This window comes from Nannospalax galili, unplaced genomic scaffold (assembly GCF_000622305.1).
Source record: "Nannospalax galili isolate Female #2095 unplaced genomic scaffold, S.galili_v1.0 scaffold254, whole genome shotgun sequence".
Taxonomy (NCBI): domain Eukaryota; kingdom Metazoa; phylum Chordata; class Mammalia; order Rodentia; family Spalacidae; genus Nannospalax; species Nannospalax galili.
Window position 1 is genome coordinate 308,927 of NW_008333903.1, and position 18,343 is coordinate 327,269.

At 45.0% G+C, this 18,343-nt stretch overlaps 2 protein-coding genes across 7 annotated transcripts in view; one reads left to right on the top strand and one right to left on the bottom strand.

Moving 5' to 3' along the window:
• The first annotated feature begins 600 nt into the window (after positions 1 to 600).
• Positions 601 to 12,080, top strand: Letmd1 (LETM1 domain containing 1). Of its 6 annotated transcripts, XM_029561514.1 has the most exons (10): positions 602 to 768; positions 1,209 to 1,360; positions 3,234 to 3,349; positions 3,896 to 3,978; positions 6,732 to 6,918; positions 7,033 to 7,134; positions 7,358 to 7,510; positions 9,268 to 9,364; positions 10,424 to 10,532; positions 11,803 to 12,080. In XM_029561514.1, exons 1-9 carry the CDS (start codon positions 647 to 649, stop codon positions 10,492 to 10,494), a joined length of 1,083 nt encoding a protein of 360 aa, XP_029417374.1. In that variant the 5' UTR covers positions 602 to 646; the 3' UTR covers positions 10,495 to 10,532; positions 11,803 to 12,080. The 6 variants fall into 6 exon arrangements, with proteins under 6 accessions (XP_029417377.1, XP_029417374.1, XP_008827123.1 ...); XM_008828901.3 differs by having other exon boundaries at positions 10,424 to 12,080; XM_008828902.3 differs by lacking the exon at positions 3,234 to 3,349 and having other exon boundaries at positions 3,930 to 3,978; positions 10,424 to 12,080.
• Positions 12,081 to 12,510: 430 nt separating this feature from the next.
• Positions 12,511 to 18,343, bottom strand: part of Csrnp2 (cysteine and serine rich nuclear protein 2) — a 16,236-nt gene continuing 10,403 nt past the window's right edge. Inside the window, exons 4-5 of the mRNA XM_008828903.3 lie at positions 17,721 to 18,017; positions 12,511 to 15,813 (exon numbers count right to left, since the gene is read on the bottom strand). Coding sequence (XP_008827125.1) covers positions 14,911 to 15,813; positions 17,721 to 18,017 — 1,200 coding nt within the window. The 3' untranslated portion in view covers positions 12,511 to 14,910. The remainder of the gene's footprint in view (positions 15,814 to 17,720; positions 18,018 to 18,343) is intronic.

The following is an 18,343-nucleotide window of genomic DNA, read 5'->3' on the forward strand; positions in this document are numbered from 1 at the left end:
ACCTTAGTTCAGATCCTAGCACCCACATAAAAAGACTGGGGGTGGCGGCGCTCAACCGCCACCCGACTTCTGAGAAGCCAGAGGCAGGCGGACCCTTGAAGCTCGCCGGCCAGCCAGCCTAGCGAAGGGTGGCCGCAGGTTGAGAGAGCTAGGTCCAAAAGAGAAGGTGGAAGGACAGAGAGACAAGGCCGCAGGCAGAGTGCACTGGTCGGAGCCCCAGCCCCCGCCACTAGAGGGCGCAGCGGGACGCGGCCCAAGAGGCCCTGTGGCTACGCGGGCAGCTGACCAGGTCCGGGCGCGACGGCCTGGGAGCCGCGAAGGTCAAGGGCAGCGCCCGGAGCCCCGGCCCCAGGGGATCGGAGGGCTAGAGGCTCCTCAAGGAGACAGCGTCCTCGGCATCGTAAACGCACACGGGGCTGAGACCCGCGCTCGCTCGGGGCCAGCCTGCTTCCGGTGTCTGGCCAGGAAGTGTTGCTGTGGCGTCCAATCCTCTCGCTCCGTCTTGGAGCGCTTCCTTTCCCAGGCTTGTGAGAGAGCCAGGCGAGGCCCCGCTACCAGTCAGCGTGCAAGCATTGCGCATGCGCCCTGCGGCGGCGACCTCTGACTGGAGCTGAGCGCCGGGCTTTCCTCCCGCCCTCGCTGGAAGATGGCGCTGTCCAGGGTGTGCTGGGTTCGGGCTGCGCTGTGGAGTTCGGCCGTCGCCCCTGGACCTTTTGTCGCCTGGAGGCTGCAGCTTGGTCGCTCTGGCCCTGCTTGGGGAGCCCCTGGGTGAGGGACCCGAGAGACGGGGGCATTCTGCACGTAGACCCTTTCCACGGCTCAGCCTGGCTCCGCTTAGGTTCTCAGGGGTCCAGTCTTGCCAGGGGTTGTGCTCCTCCGCAGGATCCCTACTAGATGCTGGTTCCTGTGGACTCTGCTGTCAGTTCTCCCCCACGAGTCTTCAGCTCATCTCAGCATCCCTGTCCACCTCCCTGGCCTGCAGCTCTAGTTCCACAGGTCTTACACACGCTCCGTGCTCAGACATCTCCATACTTTTCTGTCTGATCCTTCTCTCTGTCTGATCATCTCCCCGAGACCCAAGACGTTTGGTTTTCAGAAATTTCAAGTTTTGGCAATCGTTCTCAGACTTGCATTTTATGTTAGGGACTCTGGATGTGAGGCAGCCTCTAGAATTAGTTCCCAAATAGGCTCTTTGATCTTTCTTGTAGGTCTTCAAAGCTTCACCTTTCTCCAAAGGCAGACGTGAAGAGCTTGATTTCTTATGTGATGACCAAGACAAGAGCAATTAATGGGACATACCATCGTTTCTTGGGTCGTCATTTCCCCCGCTTCTATGCCCTGTACACAGTCTTCATGAAAGGTAAAAACTAAACTAGAAATCCGCGAATCAGCTCTTAAGCAACGTTAGAACATTAGAATAAGTGAGATCATTTGCAGGTTCTGCTGTGGGGGTGTGAACTGGGGTGTCTTTCATAAATGTTTGAGCATTAAGCTAATTTTTTTCAAATGGTCGCTTTTTAAATATCTAGAACGATGTGGTGGTAGACACATCGAGGGAGCAAGTGGAGGATATAAGTATGTTTTAATGAACCACACACCTTTCTGTAGTGAAATTTCTTTGTCCTGCACAAGAGGAGGGAGCTGTGGCTGTACAGATCTGCCCTGTGATTTATCCGTTGTCTTGGCACATAAGAACATGTGTTCTAATGCTTATCCCAAAGCTATCTTAGGTAGCATATTATAGTAGAAATGGCACTTCATATACTTGATTTCTGAATGTTTTGGTTCAAAATAAAGATCCTCTAGTTACAACGAAATGATATATATAATGTCAAATTGCACTCTGGAATCAGATTGCCTGATTCCAGTTCCAGCTTGTCACATACCAACTGTGCTATTGGGCTAGTGATTTAACTTGTCTATCCCTTGTGTTTCTCATCTCTGAGAATGACAGAAGCTACCTATTGACCACATAGTTGTGCATATTATTTACTTATTCAGTCTCTTGTAGCCCAGGCTTGACTTGAACTTCCGGCGTAGCTGAGGATGACCTTGAACTTCTCCTGGCTCCACCTCCTAAGTGCTGAGATTACAGACATGCACCGTTACACCTGACTAATTGAAGATTAAATCACCACAAATAAAGTATTTAGAACAGGGTCTGAGCTGTAGTAAATGCCCAATAAGTATTAACTATTAGAATTACTATATTCCATGTTTTATCCAATTATAAGAAACTGTGATATTGTTAACTCTGAATATTATCATCATAATTAGTACTAACCTTGTGAACTTGAAAAATTACCTAGCCTTATCTAAAAAGTGGAGACAAGAACAGATACCTTGCCAGTCATAGTGGTATATGCCTGTAATCCCAGAACTCAGCAGGCCAGGCAGGAAGATAGAGTTCCAGGCCATCTTGAGTTATGGAGCAAGATCCTGTCAAAACAAAAAAGCAAGCAAATAAAAAACACAAATTAAACCAAAACAAAATGTAAAAATAAAATACTTACTGGCCACCAATCTTTTATGCTTACGTTTGCATTCTCCTGTATTATTTTGAGGCCAATCTAGACATCATTTCATTCACAAATATGGAAGCATTTTGAAAAACTAGATCAATGTAAGGATTATGATAGCATGAGCATTTAAAATGCAGTCACAGAAATGTCAAATTATACAGCCTATAAAAGTATTCCAGAAGCCGGGCATGGTGGTGCACGCCTTTAATCCCAGTACTCTGGAGGCAGAGGCAGGAGGATCTCTGTGAGTTCAAGGCCAGCCTGGTCTACATAGTGAATTCCAGGACAGCTGGGGCTACAGGGAGACCCTGTCTCAAAAAGACCAAAAAAAAAAAAAAAAAAAAAAAAAAAAAAAAAAAAGTATTCCAGAAAGGAGCAAAGTTAACATCTGCCTGGGGAATACATACAGTTAACTGACTGGGACTTCCTGGTGTTAGAGCACTAGAGTTCTAAAAGGAATGAACGATGAACCCAGAGGAGACCATTCCATAGTGGATCACACAAGCCCAGTTTAGCTGAAGAGATAATTTGCTGGGGAAAAAGGATGGGTTGGTCTAAGAAGAGTTTCAAGTTACTGAGTGGAAAGCTTTTATGTAGAGTAGTGTTGGGGAGGGCAAGCGTGTGTGCATGTGAGTGGACACAGAGTAGGAAGCTGTGGTAAGATGGAAACTGGGATAACATCACATTCTGTCCTCCACTTTAATGAGGCAGGAATACAGATGTTATGGGCTGATGCCAAAAAGGCTAGAAGAATAAAGACAAATATGTGGAAGCACAATATAAAGTTTCACCAACTTTCTTACCGGGAGATGGAGCATTTGAGACAGGTATGAGCCAGGGACAAATATCCAGAAGTTCATGGTGAAGTACTTAACTAAGATCTCAAGGCTTTTTCTTTCCTTTCTTGTTTATCACTGGTTACGCTTTCCCCTTTGCCATGAGGGCATCCAGTTATTTGTCAGACTGAATTCCATAGCAGAGCTCCATAGAATTTCTGGCACATTTTCTGAATAAGTTTTTTAAGTACTAAAACCCAATTTGTTTTTAAATATATGAAAATCTGCAAGGAGCCAAATGACAGTAGGAACATAGTATTTAGCAGTGATCAGCAGTCTTGAGGCTGAGAGTAAGAGTTCAGGGGATGTTCTGTAGATCAGGAAAAATTCACTGAGGGATTTGATACAGTGCCAGGCCCTGTATCAAAACTAACAAACCAGAGATTCTACCCTCAAGGGAGTTACCTTCTAGAAGTAGTTAGAAACTTGATCCTTTTTCTAGGCTATAATAGACATTTACTATACCTTGGGATGGAGGGATTATCCATGTTATTAAGAACTTACTTGGGTTAAAACTGTCTGTTTATTTCTGTTTAGTTCCGTCGAGACATTACCAAGTGTCTTTTCATAGGTATCGTTTCCATTCCACCCTTTGCCAACTACTTGGTCTTCCTGCTCATGTGAGTACAGACTTTTATCTCCTCGGCATCTTGAAACTATGAATTTTTTAAATTAAAATAGTTTGCCTTGTGTAGTGATACATATGTTGTAATCCTAGCTCTTGGGAGGTAGAGGCAGAAGGATCAGAATTTCAAGGCTAGCCAGGACTGCATAGTGAGTTGGAGGCTAATCTGGGCTACAAAAAACCAAAAGTCAAATAAGTCTCTCCCTGCACTGGATCCACCTTCTAGCCTTGGGCCGAGACTTGCTCCTGCTTGTCCAGCTCAGATCTCTGGACTAGGTTCCTAAGCCAGGCTAGCTTAATCCTCTAGCATAGTTTGTTAGACCCCCCATAGGTTGTCCCCACCCTCACTTGCCCCTGGCCTCCTGATCTGCCTGCCTCAGAACTGCCTACCACCCTGACTACTATCCCATACACCACTCATCAAAGCTCCCACAACTGGTCACACATAGAGAATACTGTCTGAGAGATGCCCAGCCCTAAGTGACACATCTGCAGTGCAATCTTTACACCTGAGGTTCATGGAACATAGTAGAACAGGGGGTAGAGAGAATACTAATACATCCCTCAACTCTCACCAGTAAAGTTTTCTCATACAACAGAGTGCGATGCACACAGAAGGGCACAACTGGCTAAGCTTTAGAGAAAAAGAGATTGTAGAGTGTGTGTCCCTGGGTAGGATTCCTGTATTAAACCTCACCCACCCACGGCTCAGGGACCATTGGGGAAGAGGGGCAGAAAGACTGTAAGAGTCAGAGTTGGTTCATGAAACAGGGGCTTTTAGATCACTGGGAACTTGCTTATATGAACTTGCAACAATGGTGTTAGCATGCACAAGACCTATGCTGATTCAGCCAGGCAAAAACCTAGCATAGAACAAAGGAAATGGGCAGCAGGCCACCCTAGCCATGGAACTATTGCAACTGATTACTGCTGGGTGAAGGCGAGTGGATCTTCTTTAAGGGAGTAACAATAGATAGGCTGACTAGACTCCAGTGGATGAACTTGCACCGAGGGGCATCTGGGTACAAATCATTGACCAGATAGACTTAACATATATGACAGACTACATGAAATCAAGTGGGAAGGTTATGGGAAGGTGCGGATGGGAGAAGGAGTCTAAATTTGATTAAGATCTATTATATGAAGTGCACAAAAACTCAATAAAATATTTTTAAAAGAAATTGGGGGCAGATTATCCCCCCCAAAAGGCAAAACAAAAATACTATTTTAAGAGCTTTTCATTTCAGAAGCTAGGCAGAGATTATTAAACTTCCTGTTTCAATCTTCTCATCCCAAGGCTCTTAAAAAACAGTAGCGATTCTCTCTTGAATTCCAGTGAGGGTGGGAGGGGGGCTGTGGGAGGGTGCCAGTGGGGAAGGGGATATAAAGATGATTAAGATGTTCTTTATGAGATACATAAAAAGTCAATAAAAAATTTACCAAAAAGAAAAACAACAACAACAACAAAGCACTCAGTAGCATCTCAAGTCCTGACAGCACAGTGGTAGGTCTAAGTGGCCCAGCTGCCCTGGAGGATGTGAAATAAGATTATGAGCCTCTCCATCATCCCTGCAGACAGCATCTCACTCCTTAAGATGTATAACATTTGAGGACAAATTTTTTTTCTTCAGCAAAATAGCACATTTCATATTGACATCATGTCTTTACTGCTTCTTATCCAAAGATGACACCCTCTACTAGTGCTCTGCATGCTGTTTCAACTATCATTGCTGTATAGTGGCAGTCTCAGAGCCTAGTAGATTAAAACCAATGCACTTTTCATGATTTGTGGGTCAAGTATTTGCATATGGCTCATGTAAATGGTTGGTTTTTCTTCTCTGAGTGATGTTGACAGAGGTTCCACTGTGATATGTAGCTGGTAAGTGGACTGTTCTACAGTGTCCAAGTTTACTTTATGTCCCATACCTTGGCATGGATGTTTGGAAGATGGACTGCTAACCACATTGCCTACATGTAGCCTCTTCAGCATGACAGTCTCACAATAGAACTTTTTTTTTTTTGTCTTTTTGAGACAGGGTCTCCCTGTAGCCCCAGCTATCCTGGAACTCACTATGTAGACCAGGCTGGCCTCGAACTCACAGAGATCTGCCTGCCTCTGCTTCCCAAGTGCTGGGATTAAAAGTCTGCGCCACCACGCCCGGCACAGTAGAACTTCTTATGGAACAATCAGAGCTCCAAGAATGAGTGTTCCACTGAGTGCATGACTTTTGATAGCTTTGTCTTGGAGGTCGTAGACTCATTTCTGCTCTGTTGTGTGACTGATTCACCCATATTGAAAAAAAGAGGGAAATAAATTCCACCTGCCCATAACAAGAGTACCAGAGAATTTGCTGTCATCTTTTAAAAGCTACCACTCATGTGGGTAACTGAATTAAAAACCACATCTATGACCTCTTCCATAAATACATGGACTGTTCTATAGGTAGGTTGTCAGCGTTACACAAAGCATCCAGCTCTGTATGAAACGGTCCAAAGCGTGTTTTTCACCTTTACCTCTAAAGGAGGCATTTTATCTGACTGCCGTATGCCAGGCTTCCTTTTCTATCACATTTCAGTAATGTTGCTTGAGATTGTGCCAAGGAGTAGGCTGAGACTCACTGAAGACAGAGAATGTTGAGGTAGAGGTGCCGCGATCCCTTCTTCCTAGTGTCTGTGTTTACCAAATGCTTGCTTAGCCCACTCTCAAGGATGCCACCTTCAGAAAGTGATTTTTTTTTCTCCTTTTAGGTACCTGTTTCCTAGGCAACTGCTTGTTAAGCATTTCTGGACTCCAAAACAACAAATTGATTTCTTAGACATTTATCATGCTCTCCGGAAGCAGTCCCACTCAGAAATCATGAGCTATTTAGAAAGGGTCATCCCTTTTGTTTCTGAGGAAAAGTTTCGGGGGCATCTGACAAACCTGTGTACCAAGGTATTCCTCTAGTTATCTCCAAACTACAGCTTTTGGTAGAGTCACTGTGCACTAAAACTAAGAGGGGCGCTTCAGGATCTTCCTGACACCTACCAATCTCTTACCTCCTCCAAGATGCAGAGTGGTACCCACCCAGCAGTGCAAGACATCCTGGCTCTCAGAGAGTGCTTCTCTCACCACCCTCTATGCTTGAACCAACTCCAGGCCTTGCAAATGGTGAGCGCTTCGAGACCTTTTCATTTCCACAGGCTCTTTTTTTTTTTTTTTTTGAGATAGGGTCTCCCTGTAGTGGGGCTGGCCTTGAACTCAAAGATCCACCTGCCTCCACCTCCTGAGTGCTGGAATTAAAGGCCTGTGCCACCACACTCAGCTTTTTTTTTTTTTTTAAAGCTCTTAAAGTAAAACTGTTTGGCTTTCCTCCTATCCTGCTGTGTCACAGAAAGCCTTGAGCCGGGCCATGCTTCTCACACCGTACCTGCCTTCTCCCCTGTTGAGATGGCGTTTGAAGACTCACACCACTGTGATTCACCAGCTGGACAGGGCACTGGCAAAGCTTGGGATTGGCCAGCTGACTGCTCAGGAAGTGAAGTCGGTAAGAGGCTAACTGCGGTACCGAACAGTGTCTAGAGTAGGCTGTCAAAACACAGCTCTTCTGTTTGTTTTTTTCTATTTCGTTCTTTCTTTTTTCCTCTTCTTTCTTTCTTTTTTAAAATAGGGTTTCAGATAAGATGGACTCCCCAACACTGGCTGTATAGCCAAGAATGACCTTGAACTGATCCTCCTGCCTCCACCTCCTAAGTGCTAGGGTTACAAGCATATGTCACCATGCTCAGCCTGCCTGTCATTAGTTTTTTCAGATAGATCTCATGTAGCACAGGCTGGCCTCAGACTGACAGCAGTCCACCTGCCTCAGCCTCCCAAGTGTTGAGATTATAGGCATGAATCGCTCACTGCACCTGGCTCCAAGCTCTTTTCTCACCTCATTTCTGTGTCTCTTTTCTTAATGTATTTAACTAGTAGGAATGCGTTACTCACAGTAATTTTGGTTTAGATTTTCTTCTGGAATTGCAAAAAACAAGGACCTTAGAGCAGGGTGTGGTAGAAAATACCTGTAATCCCAGCACTTTGGAGTCTGAGGCAGGAGGATCAGGAGTCCCAGGTCAGCCTAGGCTACATAGTGTGACCTGTTTCAAAAGCAAAATGAATAACAACAACAACACAAGGACACTACACATTAAGCCTACTATTTTATTTTTTCAGTTTTTTTGAGACCAGTTCTCACTTTGTGACCGAGAACTTACTATGTAAACCAGACTGACCTCTAACTCACAGAAATTTACCTCCCTCTGCCTCCTGAGTGCTGGAACTAATACATGTACCACGTCTGGCAAGCCTTCTAGTTTAGATTATGTAGGTGTATTTGCTGCTTTTCATTATCAATTTAAAAAGACAAAAGTTTTATTTTGGCTCACAGTTTTGGAGGTTTAGATCCATGATATGTTGGCCCTGTTGGTGTCAGCACTGTGATGAAGCAGCATATCCTGGGAGTGTGTGCTGGAGCACAACTGTTCTCATAGCCACTGGGAAACAAAAGAGATGGGAAGAGGGAGGGACTGGACTCTAAAACACCTTCCCAGGGCATGCTCCCATTGACCTGAAGGACCTCAGTATGCCTCACCTTTTAAAGTTTCCACCACTTACCTCCCTGTAGCACAAAGTAGATGACCAAGTCTCCCCTTACCTCCATGCTAAACTGGTGCATCAGCAACTTCTGTACTGGGTTTTTCCTGTGACCTTGTTTAAGTTTTGTGGGGGCTACACAAGCAATCTACCAGAAGACATATACTCTTTTTCTTTTTCTTTTTTTTTTTTTTTTTTTTTTTAGACAGGGTCTTTCTGTTTATTCTAGGCTAGCCTCAAGCTCACTTTGCAGCCCATGCTGGCCTGCTGGCCTTGATCACAGACGTCTGCCTGCCTCTGCCTCCCGAGTGCTGGGATTAAAGGGGTGTGCCACCACGCCCGGCTTTTTTTTTTCTTTTTTAAGGACAGTATCTGGCTATGTAGCCCCTGCTGACATGGAAAACTGTGTAGACCAGGCTGGCTTTGAACTCACAAGGATCCTCCTGCCTCTGCCTCTCCAGTGCTGGGATTAAAGGTGTGAGCCCTTGCAGGACATTTCACACTCAAACTCTAGCAAGCCTCCTGGCTTGTCATCTGTAGCTCACATTTCAATTGTGAGGCTCTTTGGGGATGAGGTTGTAACTTACTGGAAAGATTTGGGATCATTGTGGATTTCTAGTTCCTAGCATACTGTGACTATCAAGGGTATTTCTTCTCTGAGTGGTACAGGCTTGCTATCTTCGTGGCCTGAATTCTACCCATATTGCTGAAGACAGGTGTCGCACTTGGCTGGGAGAGTGGCTGCAGATTTCCTGCAGCATAAGAGGTAAGACAGAGTTCTATTGTTTTGCTACAGAAATCCAACTCAGTTTTAGGGTTTGCGGTTTTTTTTTTAATATAAATTATTCATTTTTATTTTATGTGTATGAGTGTTTTGCCTGCATGTAGGTAAGTGCACCTGTACATGCAATGCCTGCATAGGCCAAAAGAGAGCATCAGATCTCCTGGAACTGGAGTCACAGATAGCTGTTAGCTGCCATGTGGGTTGCTGGGAACTGAACCTGGATCCTCTGCAGGAGCAGCCAGTGTTCTTAACCACTGAGCCATCTCTCCTGTCCCTGTTTTTCTTTTGAGACAAGATCTTGCTGTGTAGCCTTGACTGGTCTCAAACTGCCATGTAAAGCAGATTGGCTTTGAACTTGCAGACATCCTCCTGTCTCTACCTCCTAAATACTGGGATTATTAGGCACTGTACCTAGCACTGTACCCAACTCATTTTTGTACTTTTTTCTGAGATTACTTATTGAGGACTGTGAGAACTTTATCTAATGTATTATAATTGAAAGGGCACAAACTCATATACATATTCCATGTCTAGGCAGGGCACAGATTGTATAAGACTAAAGGACTGCCTGCTGATCTGAGGCAGTTTCACAGCTATGGCACTACAGGCATTTTATTTAGGGGGCCATCTTTTGCATTATAGCACTGTTTAATAGTATACCTGCCTCCACCCACTACATACCAGTAATACCCCTTTATCCTAATTTTGACAATTAAAAATCTCTAGTCAATGAGCTTGGGTGGTGAAAGGAGAGGGCCAGGACTGTCCTGGGTGAGCACTCTCAAAGCTGAGAAATGTCCTTACAGCACCATCTCTAGCATGAAGTGACTGCTATCTTGTGAGAATCAAGATGAGAGAGATGTGAATAAGTAGTGGAAGTGAAGGAAAACATGCTTGAAGGGCCAGAATGATGCAAGGGAACTTTGAAGTACTGTACCTCCCCTTACCTGGCTTCCTACCTCATGTCAAGCTTGATACTCTAAGGTGGTTAGAAGACAAACTGTTTCCTAGCCACACCACTAACACGGATGGTGTTTTCAGAACCTGAGCTGTCCCTCTTGCTGCACAACGTGGTCCTGCTTTCCACCAACTATCTTGTGACAAGGCGCTGAGTGAACCCTGGAGAGAATGGCGTTGTCCTACAATCATAGTATGGAAGCATGGGACCAACAGCACTTGTCAGGAGTCTGTGTACACAATCAATGTGGGAGGTGGAGGAGTGGGTGCCATGGACTTGATAGCACGCTACCCATGTGGAAACTATAAACATTCCCCTCATGGCTTGAACTAAAACCAATGCTCTTTCCAAGGATAACCCATCTGTGGTGCCATCCCCTCATGCTAAGCTGGAACTGGCAGCCACCTCTGTACCAGGCCCTTACTGTGATGTCATATCTAATTTTTGTCCAAGTGGGAATCATTTGGCCTAAAATTGACTGCCATGGCTTTTGGTTTTTAATTTTTAATATATTTTTCCAAGACGGGGTCTCATTGTGTTGCCAGGCTGGCCTCAAATCCCCGAGCTCAAGGGATCCTCCCACCTCAGGCTCCCAAGTGCTGGGACTACAGGTCTCTGCCACACTGACCTCACTGCCATGCTCTTTACAGTATATGAGGTCTTTTGTTATTTTGTGGTGGTTTTTTGGAGGCAAGATGTCTCATGTAGCCCAGGCTGGTCTTGAACTCCCTTTGTAGTTGAGGATGACCTTGAACTCTTGGTCTTCCTTCCACCTCCCATGTGCTGCAATTACAAATGAGGCACACACCCACCTCTGTTGTGGGTTTTTTGTTTTATAGTACTAGGGACTGAGCTAGGGCCTTGCCTGTGCTGGGCAACTGCCATACTATGGAGGTCTCTCTTTTTAGAGAATTTTTGGAGTACTGCTACTTAGACTGGAAAGTTAACATATGTGCCTGGACTTTAGTGTCCCTTCCAGTCTTTTTTTCTCCCCTGGCTGTTTTGAGACAGACTCTCACTCTGTATCTCGGGCTGGCCTTAAATTCCTGGCAATCCTGGCTGGCAAACCTCCTGGGTGCTGGGATTATAGATAAGAGCCACCATGCCTGGCCCATCTTTTTTGATGACCAAAAGTAATTTTTTGCCCTCTTTACCAGCGTAGACCAACTACTTCTTTTCCCCCTTAATATTCATTGAATACTTTTTGGGGGGGGGCATCTTTTTGAGACAGGGTCTTCCTGTAGCCCCAGCTGACCTGGAACTCGCTGTGTAGACCAGGCTGGCCTTGAACTCAGAGAGATCCACCGGAGTGCTGGGATTAAAGGCGTGCACCACTATGCCCAGCTATGTTTTTTATTTTTTTTTAAAGAAATAATTTATGGGAACATTCTGAAGGAAAAGGTTAAAAGGAATGACTGCTTGGCCCCTTCTCCCAATTTATCCTTCACGGTCTAATTTTCAGGCTATTACACAGCCCCTAAGGATCTTAGATTCTTTGCTACCTCCACTGTGTCGCTGCAATCCGTCTGTAACTGACAGTGGCTGCCTCTCTGGGCCATGGGTCAAAATGCTTAAGGTACTAATTACTGCCGGCTCTGGGAGACCAGGAAGAGATCTGCATCAAGATAGTAAGTTGGGTTTAGCTGTTGTATGTACTCCCGTGACCTGTAGTTCTGTAATAACTTATTGTAAATGCATGAAGCACTGTGTTTAAACCCAAGTAAAGACTGCCTGAAACCAGTTGATGGGAATTACTTACACACACTCTAATCATTTTCCTGTCTTTTTCAAGACAGACGTAACCTAACTAATGGGGATTTGATTGGTTGATAAAACTTTCTGATGGGATGGAAGGAAATTTGGAAGTATTTGAAGCTGATCTGCTAAACGCTTTAGGATGGTACATAGGAACAGAAAATGTGACTAGAGACAGCAGAGGTCTTAACAGGGTAGAGACAAGACTGGTTTGGTTGAAGAGGTCCATAAGAAAATCCAAGGCCAGGTAGGTTCTTGTGCTCAAAAGATAATAACCTACATTTCTATCACAAAATATTTCTACTGTTAACATTAGTTCCTAACTGAGCTAATGAGATTTATACATCAACTAGAGAAGCATCCTTTCTCTAACAAGTAACTTAATTGCAGTCTGCTAAGAATGACTAACACACCATTCTTTTGAATATTTCTTTAATATTACATTTAAATATTCTCTTTAAATACAGCATTATTACAATATAAAGAACCTAAAAGGGAAAAATTGTTTTCCAAGAACCAGACAAGCTTTGGGTTCACACTGAAGGTACTACCTGTGCACAGCAAGTGGGAAAGGAAACCAAGACTAACGAGTTGTGGTCATGAGTCACTTCTAGCCTAGACTGAGTGGGACTGGCATGATCTGCTTCTGTGATCAGAGGCATAGCCTTCCTAACAACCATGAGCTATAGATTTTGTTCAACTCAGGCAGCACCAGAAATGAGATGGATTAAGCTGTAGAAAAGGCCCTTTGCTATTATGCTAAATGATAATATTCAGCATTTACAAGTTTGGGGTCAGTTTGAGTCGGAACTATATAATTAATGAAGAAGTGGATTTAGATTAAGAAACTAGAATCCTGCAGAACTACACATATTTTGGGAGTTGGCGATGAGTTTAGTGATTATAAATTTAAATTCATTTGATTCCAGAGGCCACTGTGTTTCTTAATGATAATTAGACTCCAAGGGATAAATTATTTTGGTGTCTTCCTAAGGAGGGAGTATGGAGTATGCAGAGCCTCCTCTCTTTCCAGCAAACTTCTAAAAGGATTCTTCCCTCCAGCCAATTTCCCAATTAAGCTGCAGTCTTGGATTTGACAGTGCTATTGTAGGTTGAGGAGTGGAACATCTAGAATTGAGGTACTTAAGAGAGCTCTGTTTCATGGAACTAGGGAGAGATATGGACCTACATACTTCATTAAAAACTCCAATTTATAATAAAACCAAGCAAAACCAGGAATGAACAGAAAGGCAGAATGGATTAGAACCCATCTGTGTTAAATGCAATGTCTTTCATGCTTAGAACTGAGATTTTACAGTTATTTCTACTGCCAAATACATGAAGTTTGCTTAAGACACCAGAGCTTTACTATCCCTCCAAAAATAAAGAAAAGAAGCTGAGCAAGGTTACACACCTGTAATCCTGGATGCAGGGGCAGGGAGATCAACACAAGTTGGAGGCCAGCCTGGGCTACATCACTGTCATAGGCCAGCCAGGGCTACATAGTGAGATACTAGCTCAGAGAAACAAAAATATTTTCCTTTTCTGGTTAATAAATCTTGTCAGAAATGAAGCACGGTATAAACAATGGTAGAGAAAAATAGTGTTTTGCTCCCTCTTGACTCCATTTTACAAAAGAAGCAAAGAAAACTATCAATAAAAAGAAGTCAGTGTTCAGTAGAGATGTTGTAACAACAGGAGAGGAGCAAGAACCACTGACAAGAGGTTAGCACTGAGTGTAAGACCCATTCTAAACATTTCAAATCCAGTCTTGAATTATCTTTGGGAAGCCCGGAGTCCCGTGTGGTACTTAAGAATTTGTTTGGCTTCCAGTTCTCATGAAACACCAAGATGGAGGGGTCCAGTAAACACTGGCAATTGGTGGGACTGAACTGGAATACTGTGAGAACTCTCTAACCCTACATATCCAAGATGGATCACGAGGGTAGGTACAGAAAAAAGAATCATCTAGTTGATAACCTTATTATCGCCACATCATATATTCCATTTAAAGCTCAAATCTCCCAAAGGAGGATGGGAGACTGTCCTGGGTGAGAAAGCAAGCACAAGTTATCTTTCTAGACTATTCCACACTAACTTGTGGAATGGGTGAGCCCTGCCTAATGGTGCAGAAGGCTCTTGCTCATTGCACCAGTCTCATCCAATCTAGTTTTCTTTCAAGGAAAAGAATGGAGGAAAAGACAGGTTTAAACTCTAGTACCTAAGAACGTATGACAGAAATAATTCAAGTTGCAGACCAGGAACCCCCAGTGTGGAACATGTCAAATAGTAACTCATTTATCAGTAAGGGTTGGGAGCACAGATTAAATTTTTAGAAACCTCGAACTCTGTACAGAAGCAGAGACCTTTCCTCTCTCCTTTCTAGATTCAGCTAGGTGACCTTTCTGATAGTATGACTGTGAATCACCAAGGTGGGATATCAGAACAACCAGAGAAGTGAGTGTGTACCCTGCCTGGACCCCAGGAGAGAAGGGGCTTTGCCAGGAATTCTCGGGTTCTGGTCCCTAGACAGAAACAACAGCTGCTTGAATTACCCAGCTCATTCTGTGTGATCCTACATCTTTGTTCTGATGGCCTAGAAAAGCTCAGTTATAAGCACTGTGCAGCCTCCCTTAAGACTCTATCCCCATTCAGCTGGTCACCTGGGTACTGTTTCCCATTTAAAAAATACTTGTACAAACAATCCTTTCCCACCCATTTCCCAAAGATTCCAATAAAGTAACCTGGGAGCAACAGTCTTGTTTGAAATGGCATTAGGTAATAAATAATAGATAAGAGGCAGTATCTCCCCACATCACACTGCTAGACGGAGTTCAAGGGCAGAGTCTTCAGAGGTCCGGTCCTCACCCTGCTGGGAATTCTGCCCTCCACTGCCTTCTTCATTGTCCGTTCGGACGGGGAGGCCTGAAGGAGACCAAGAGGGCCCCAAGTCTTCACTCTGAGGTTCCTCGGGGTTACGGTCATTGGGCAACAGTGCATCGACAGTGGGTGATTTCCCTGCCTCTGGTTTACAGAGAGCAGCTGAGTCTGAGGGGCAGGCTACCAGTGAGGTAACAGGGAGGGAGAAGACACGCAGGTCCTTCTCCTTGCCTTCTTCTAAGCCAGATTCTCCTTGCGCTGCCAAGGCTGGCCTCTGCTCCACCTGGTAATAGACCAGGGGTCCACTGTTCAAGTAAGATGGGCTACTCACTGGGGAAGCAGCTGGGTGTTCCGAGTTCTCAGCAAAACACAGGACAGAGGAGCCTGGGGGCAGCTGAGCCTGGATGAGAATGGGGGCAGCAAGGCCAGGGCACAGCTCTTCAGGAACAGCCAGGGGCTCCTCCAGGATGCACACACCAAGGCTCTCAATGCTTGAGTCCAGGCTGGCACTAGAGCCACTCGAGTCTTCCTCTGCCTTGAGCCGCTCCAGTTCCTCTGCGCTCTGCAGGTGCATCACTGCAGTCTCATTCTCAGCGATGAACTCTTGGAAGTCCTGTGTCTCAGCGCCCTGGGCTCCTGGCAGGATGCAGCTGGCAGTAGGCAAAGGTTCCTCCTCAGGAGCTGCTGGGCGACTCACCTGCCGCTTGCTCTCTAGCTCCAGCTTCATGATAGTGTGGAGGTAATGAGTTCGCACACGGATTGGATTAAACTCAATCCGCCCAGCCATGTTCCCACAGCCATCCCTGGAGCAGCCACAAGGAAAGGACATGCGATCTACCTGAGGGGAACACAGGAGGGTAAGGCAAAATAAGACTAACAGATCTGACAGTGGAGACAGGAGACATTAGCTGGCTAAAAGGCTGCTGGGATTTAAAAAGCAACCGACTCAAAACATGCAGCACAAGCTAGCAGCGCTAGACTGTAGTTATCAGACCACTTGAATTTCAGCTCCAGCTCAGCCATTAATTAGCAGTGGGACCTCAAGAGTCATTTATTTTCTCCCCTGGGCTATTTTCCTCTTCTAAATAAAAAAAAAGCATTTTTTTTTTTTTTTAAATCAGCATCAAAAGCGCCTTCCAGTTAGCAAGTCCAGAGCTACCTCTTTGAATACTGACATCTCAGAGAAGAGATTTTTGTGTCTCAGGGACTTTCAGAACTTGCCTGGTTCACTGAAACAACAAAATGCTAGGTCCAAGCCTTTTTCGATGACAAGTGCCGAAGGGTGAAGGGTCTTGCTATTTCAAAGCAATGCACTCTGGGGAAACTAAACAATGGAGCCAAAGGGCTAAAGTGCTAGAATGAAGGGTCAAACTGGCCAGTTCTTCATTGCTTGCTTTACCTTTCCCTGTGGGTTAACTAGTTTAGTTCTGAAGTAGTTACCAATATAATTAATTCATAGCTAGGAAAACTAGAATGTTAATGCTTTTGCCTTCATCTCTCCTTAAGAAACAAACAAAATTAAAAACCTCAGAAAAATCATGGAACAAAAAAAAAAAAGCTGGCCAGCAGTGAAGGTGCACACCTTTTAATCCCAGCACTCAGGAGGCAGAGGCAGGTGGACCTCTGAAATCAAGGCCAGCCTGGTCTACATAGTTCCAGGCCAGCTGTGGCTACAGGGAGACCCCATCTCAAAAGACAAATAATAAATAAATAGCCAGGTATGGTGGCTCATACCTTTAATTTCAGCACTAGAGAGGCAGAGGGATCTCTGTGAGATTGAGGCCAGCCTGGTCTACATAGCAAGTTCCAGGCCAGCTGGGGGTATGGAGAGATCCTGTCTCAAAAAAAATAAAATAAAATAAAAAATAAAAACACAGTGTCTTCCTATCAATTTAGAAAATCTCCCCTCAGAAGCCAAGGCATGGTAGTATACACAGCTCACTTAGGAAATGGAAGCAGGGGTAATCAAGAGTTCAAGGTCATCCTTAGCTGCACAGAAACCTCAAGGCCAGCCTGGGATAAGATCCGGTCACCTTCCCTCCAGTCCCACCAATTCCTAGGACTGTTCTCAGGTTTGTGACTCATCGTAGAACTTCAATCTGGAGAAAGTATCTGGCCAGACCTACTATGATTCTTTGTTATTAAATAAGAAAAGGTTAGGAGAGGTCCATGACAAGGACTCAACATCCACACCCTCAATGTGTATCTACGTGTACCTTATTCTTTGAGGCAGCACTGACGGTTTCTACTGATGTACATCTTTCAAACAGTCCCTTGTCTAAGTGCCAATAAGGAGATGGCACTTTCTTGGAGAAACCATGGATTTAAGTTCTGCCAGTTCAGTCTAGTCCTGAATTAGATCTCGAAGCTATTTTGATTTTTACAAAATTAGAGACAGAATCCATAGGCCACCTCAGGTCTCTGCTTCCTTTGGTCTCAAGGAATCAGTATTTCAGGAACACTCACTAAACGGTACGGATAGTAACCGCTGTTCTTTCCTTTGCTGCCAGCTGCTGCTTACCACCCCTGAGGGATGAAACAGGAAAGGTAATAAGCACCTCAACAACCTAAGAATCTTACCCTGCTTGTTTTCTTTGATTGTTAAGGAGGGCTATGGAGCTGCACCATGTTCACAGCCACGGGACCCCCATACCTCAATGGGCAGCTTTCTGCCTTCACTGGCACCCACACCACACTCCTGAGACCTCGGTGTAGATATAACATCCCAGGCCAAATAAGACTGACCTGGCATTTAATCCCAGCCTGGCTACAGGCACATGCTTCTGGGTCACAATACAGCCGACAATCACAACCACACTCTTCCCGGGATAAGCGGATGGCTCTAAGTTCTTGCTTCTCTTCAGCATCAATGCGGTGGACCCCAGAAGCCCTCAGCAGGGCCCGTCGCCGTTTGGTGGGCAGGGGCTGAAGGAAGAAGTAATCATCCACCTCTACATTTTCCACATCAATATCTTCATCTGAAACGTCATCCAGTGTCAGGCCATCAGCTTCCACAGACTCCACAGTCCCATTCTTGGTCAGCTGCCAAAAGACAGGGAAGGTCAGACTTGGTGCATCAGCAACACAGGCTGCCCCGACAGGGTAGGCTCATATTGGGTTTCTGCAATGATAGGCAGAGCTGTGTTGTCTCATATAGGAGTGAGCACTAGAAACTGAGCTGTACTTAAGTCTCAATTTAAAGAGCCAAGATGGCCATGCATGGTGGAACACACCTTTAATCCTAGCTCTCAGGAGGCAGGTGGATCTCTGTGAGTTCAAGGCCAGCCTGATCTACATAGCGAGTCCTAGGCCAGCTGGGCCTACAGGGAGCTACAGGGAGACCCTGACTCAAAAGACCGGGGGAAAAA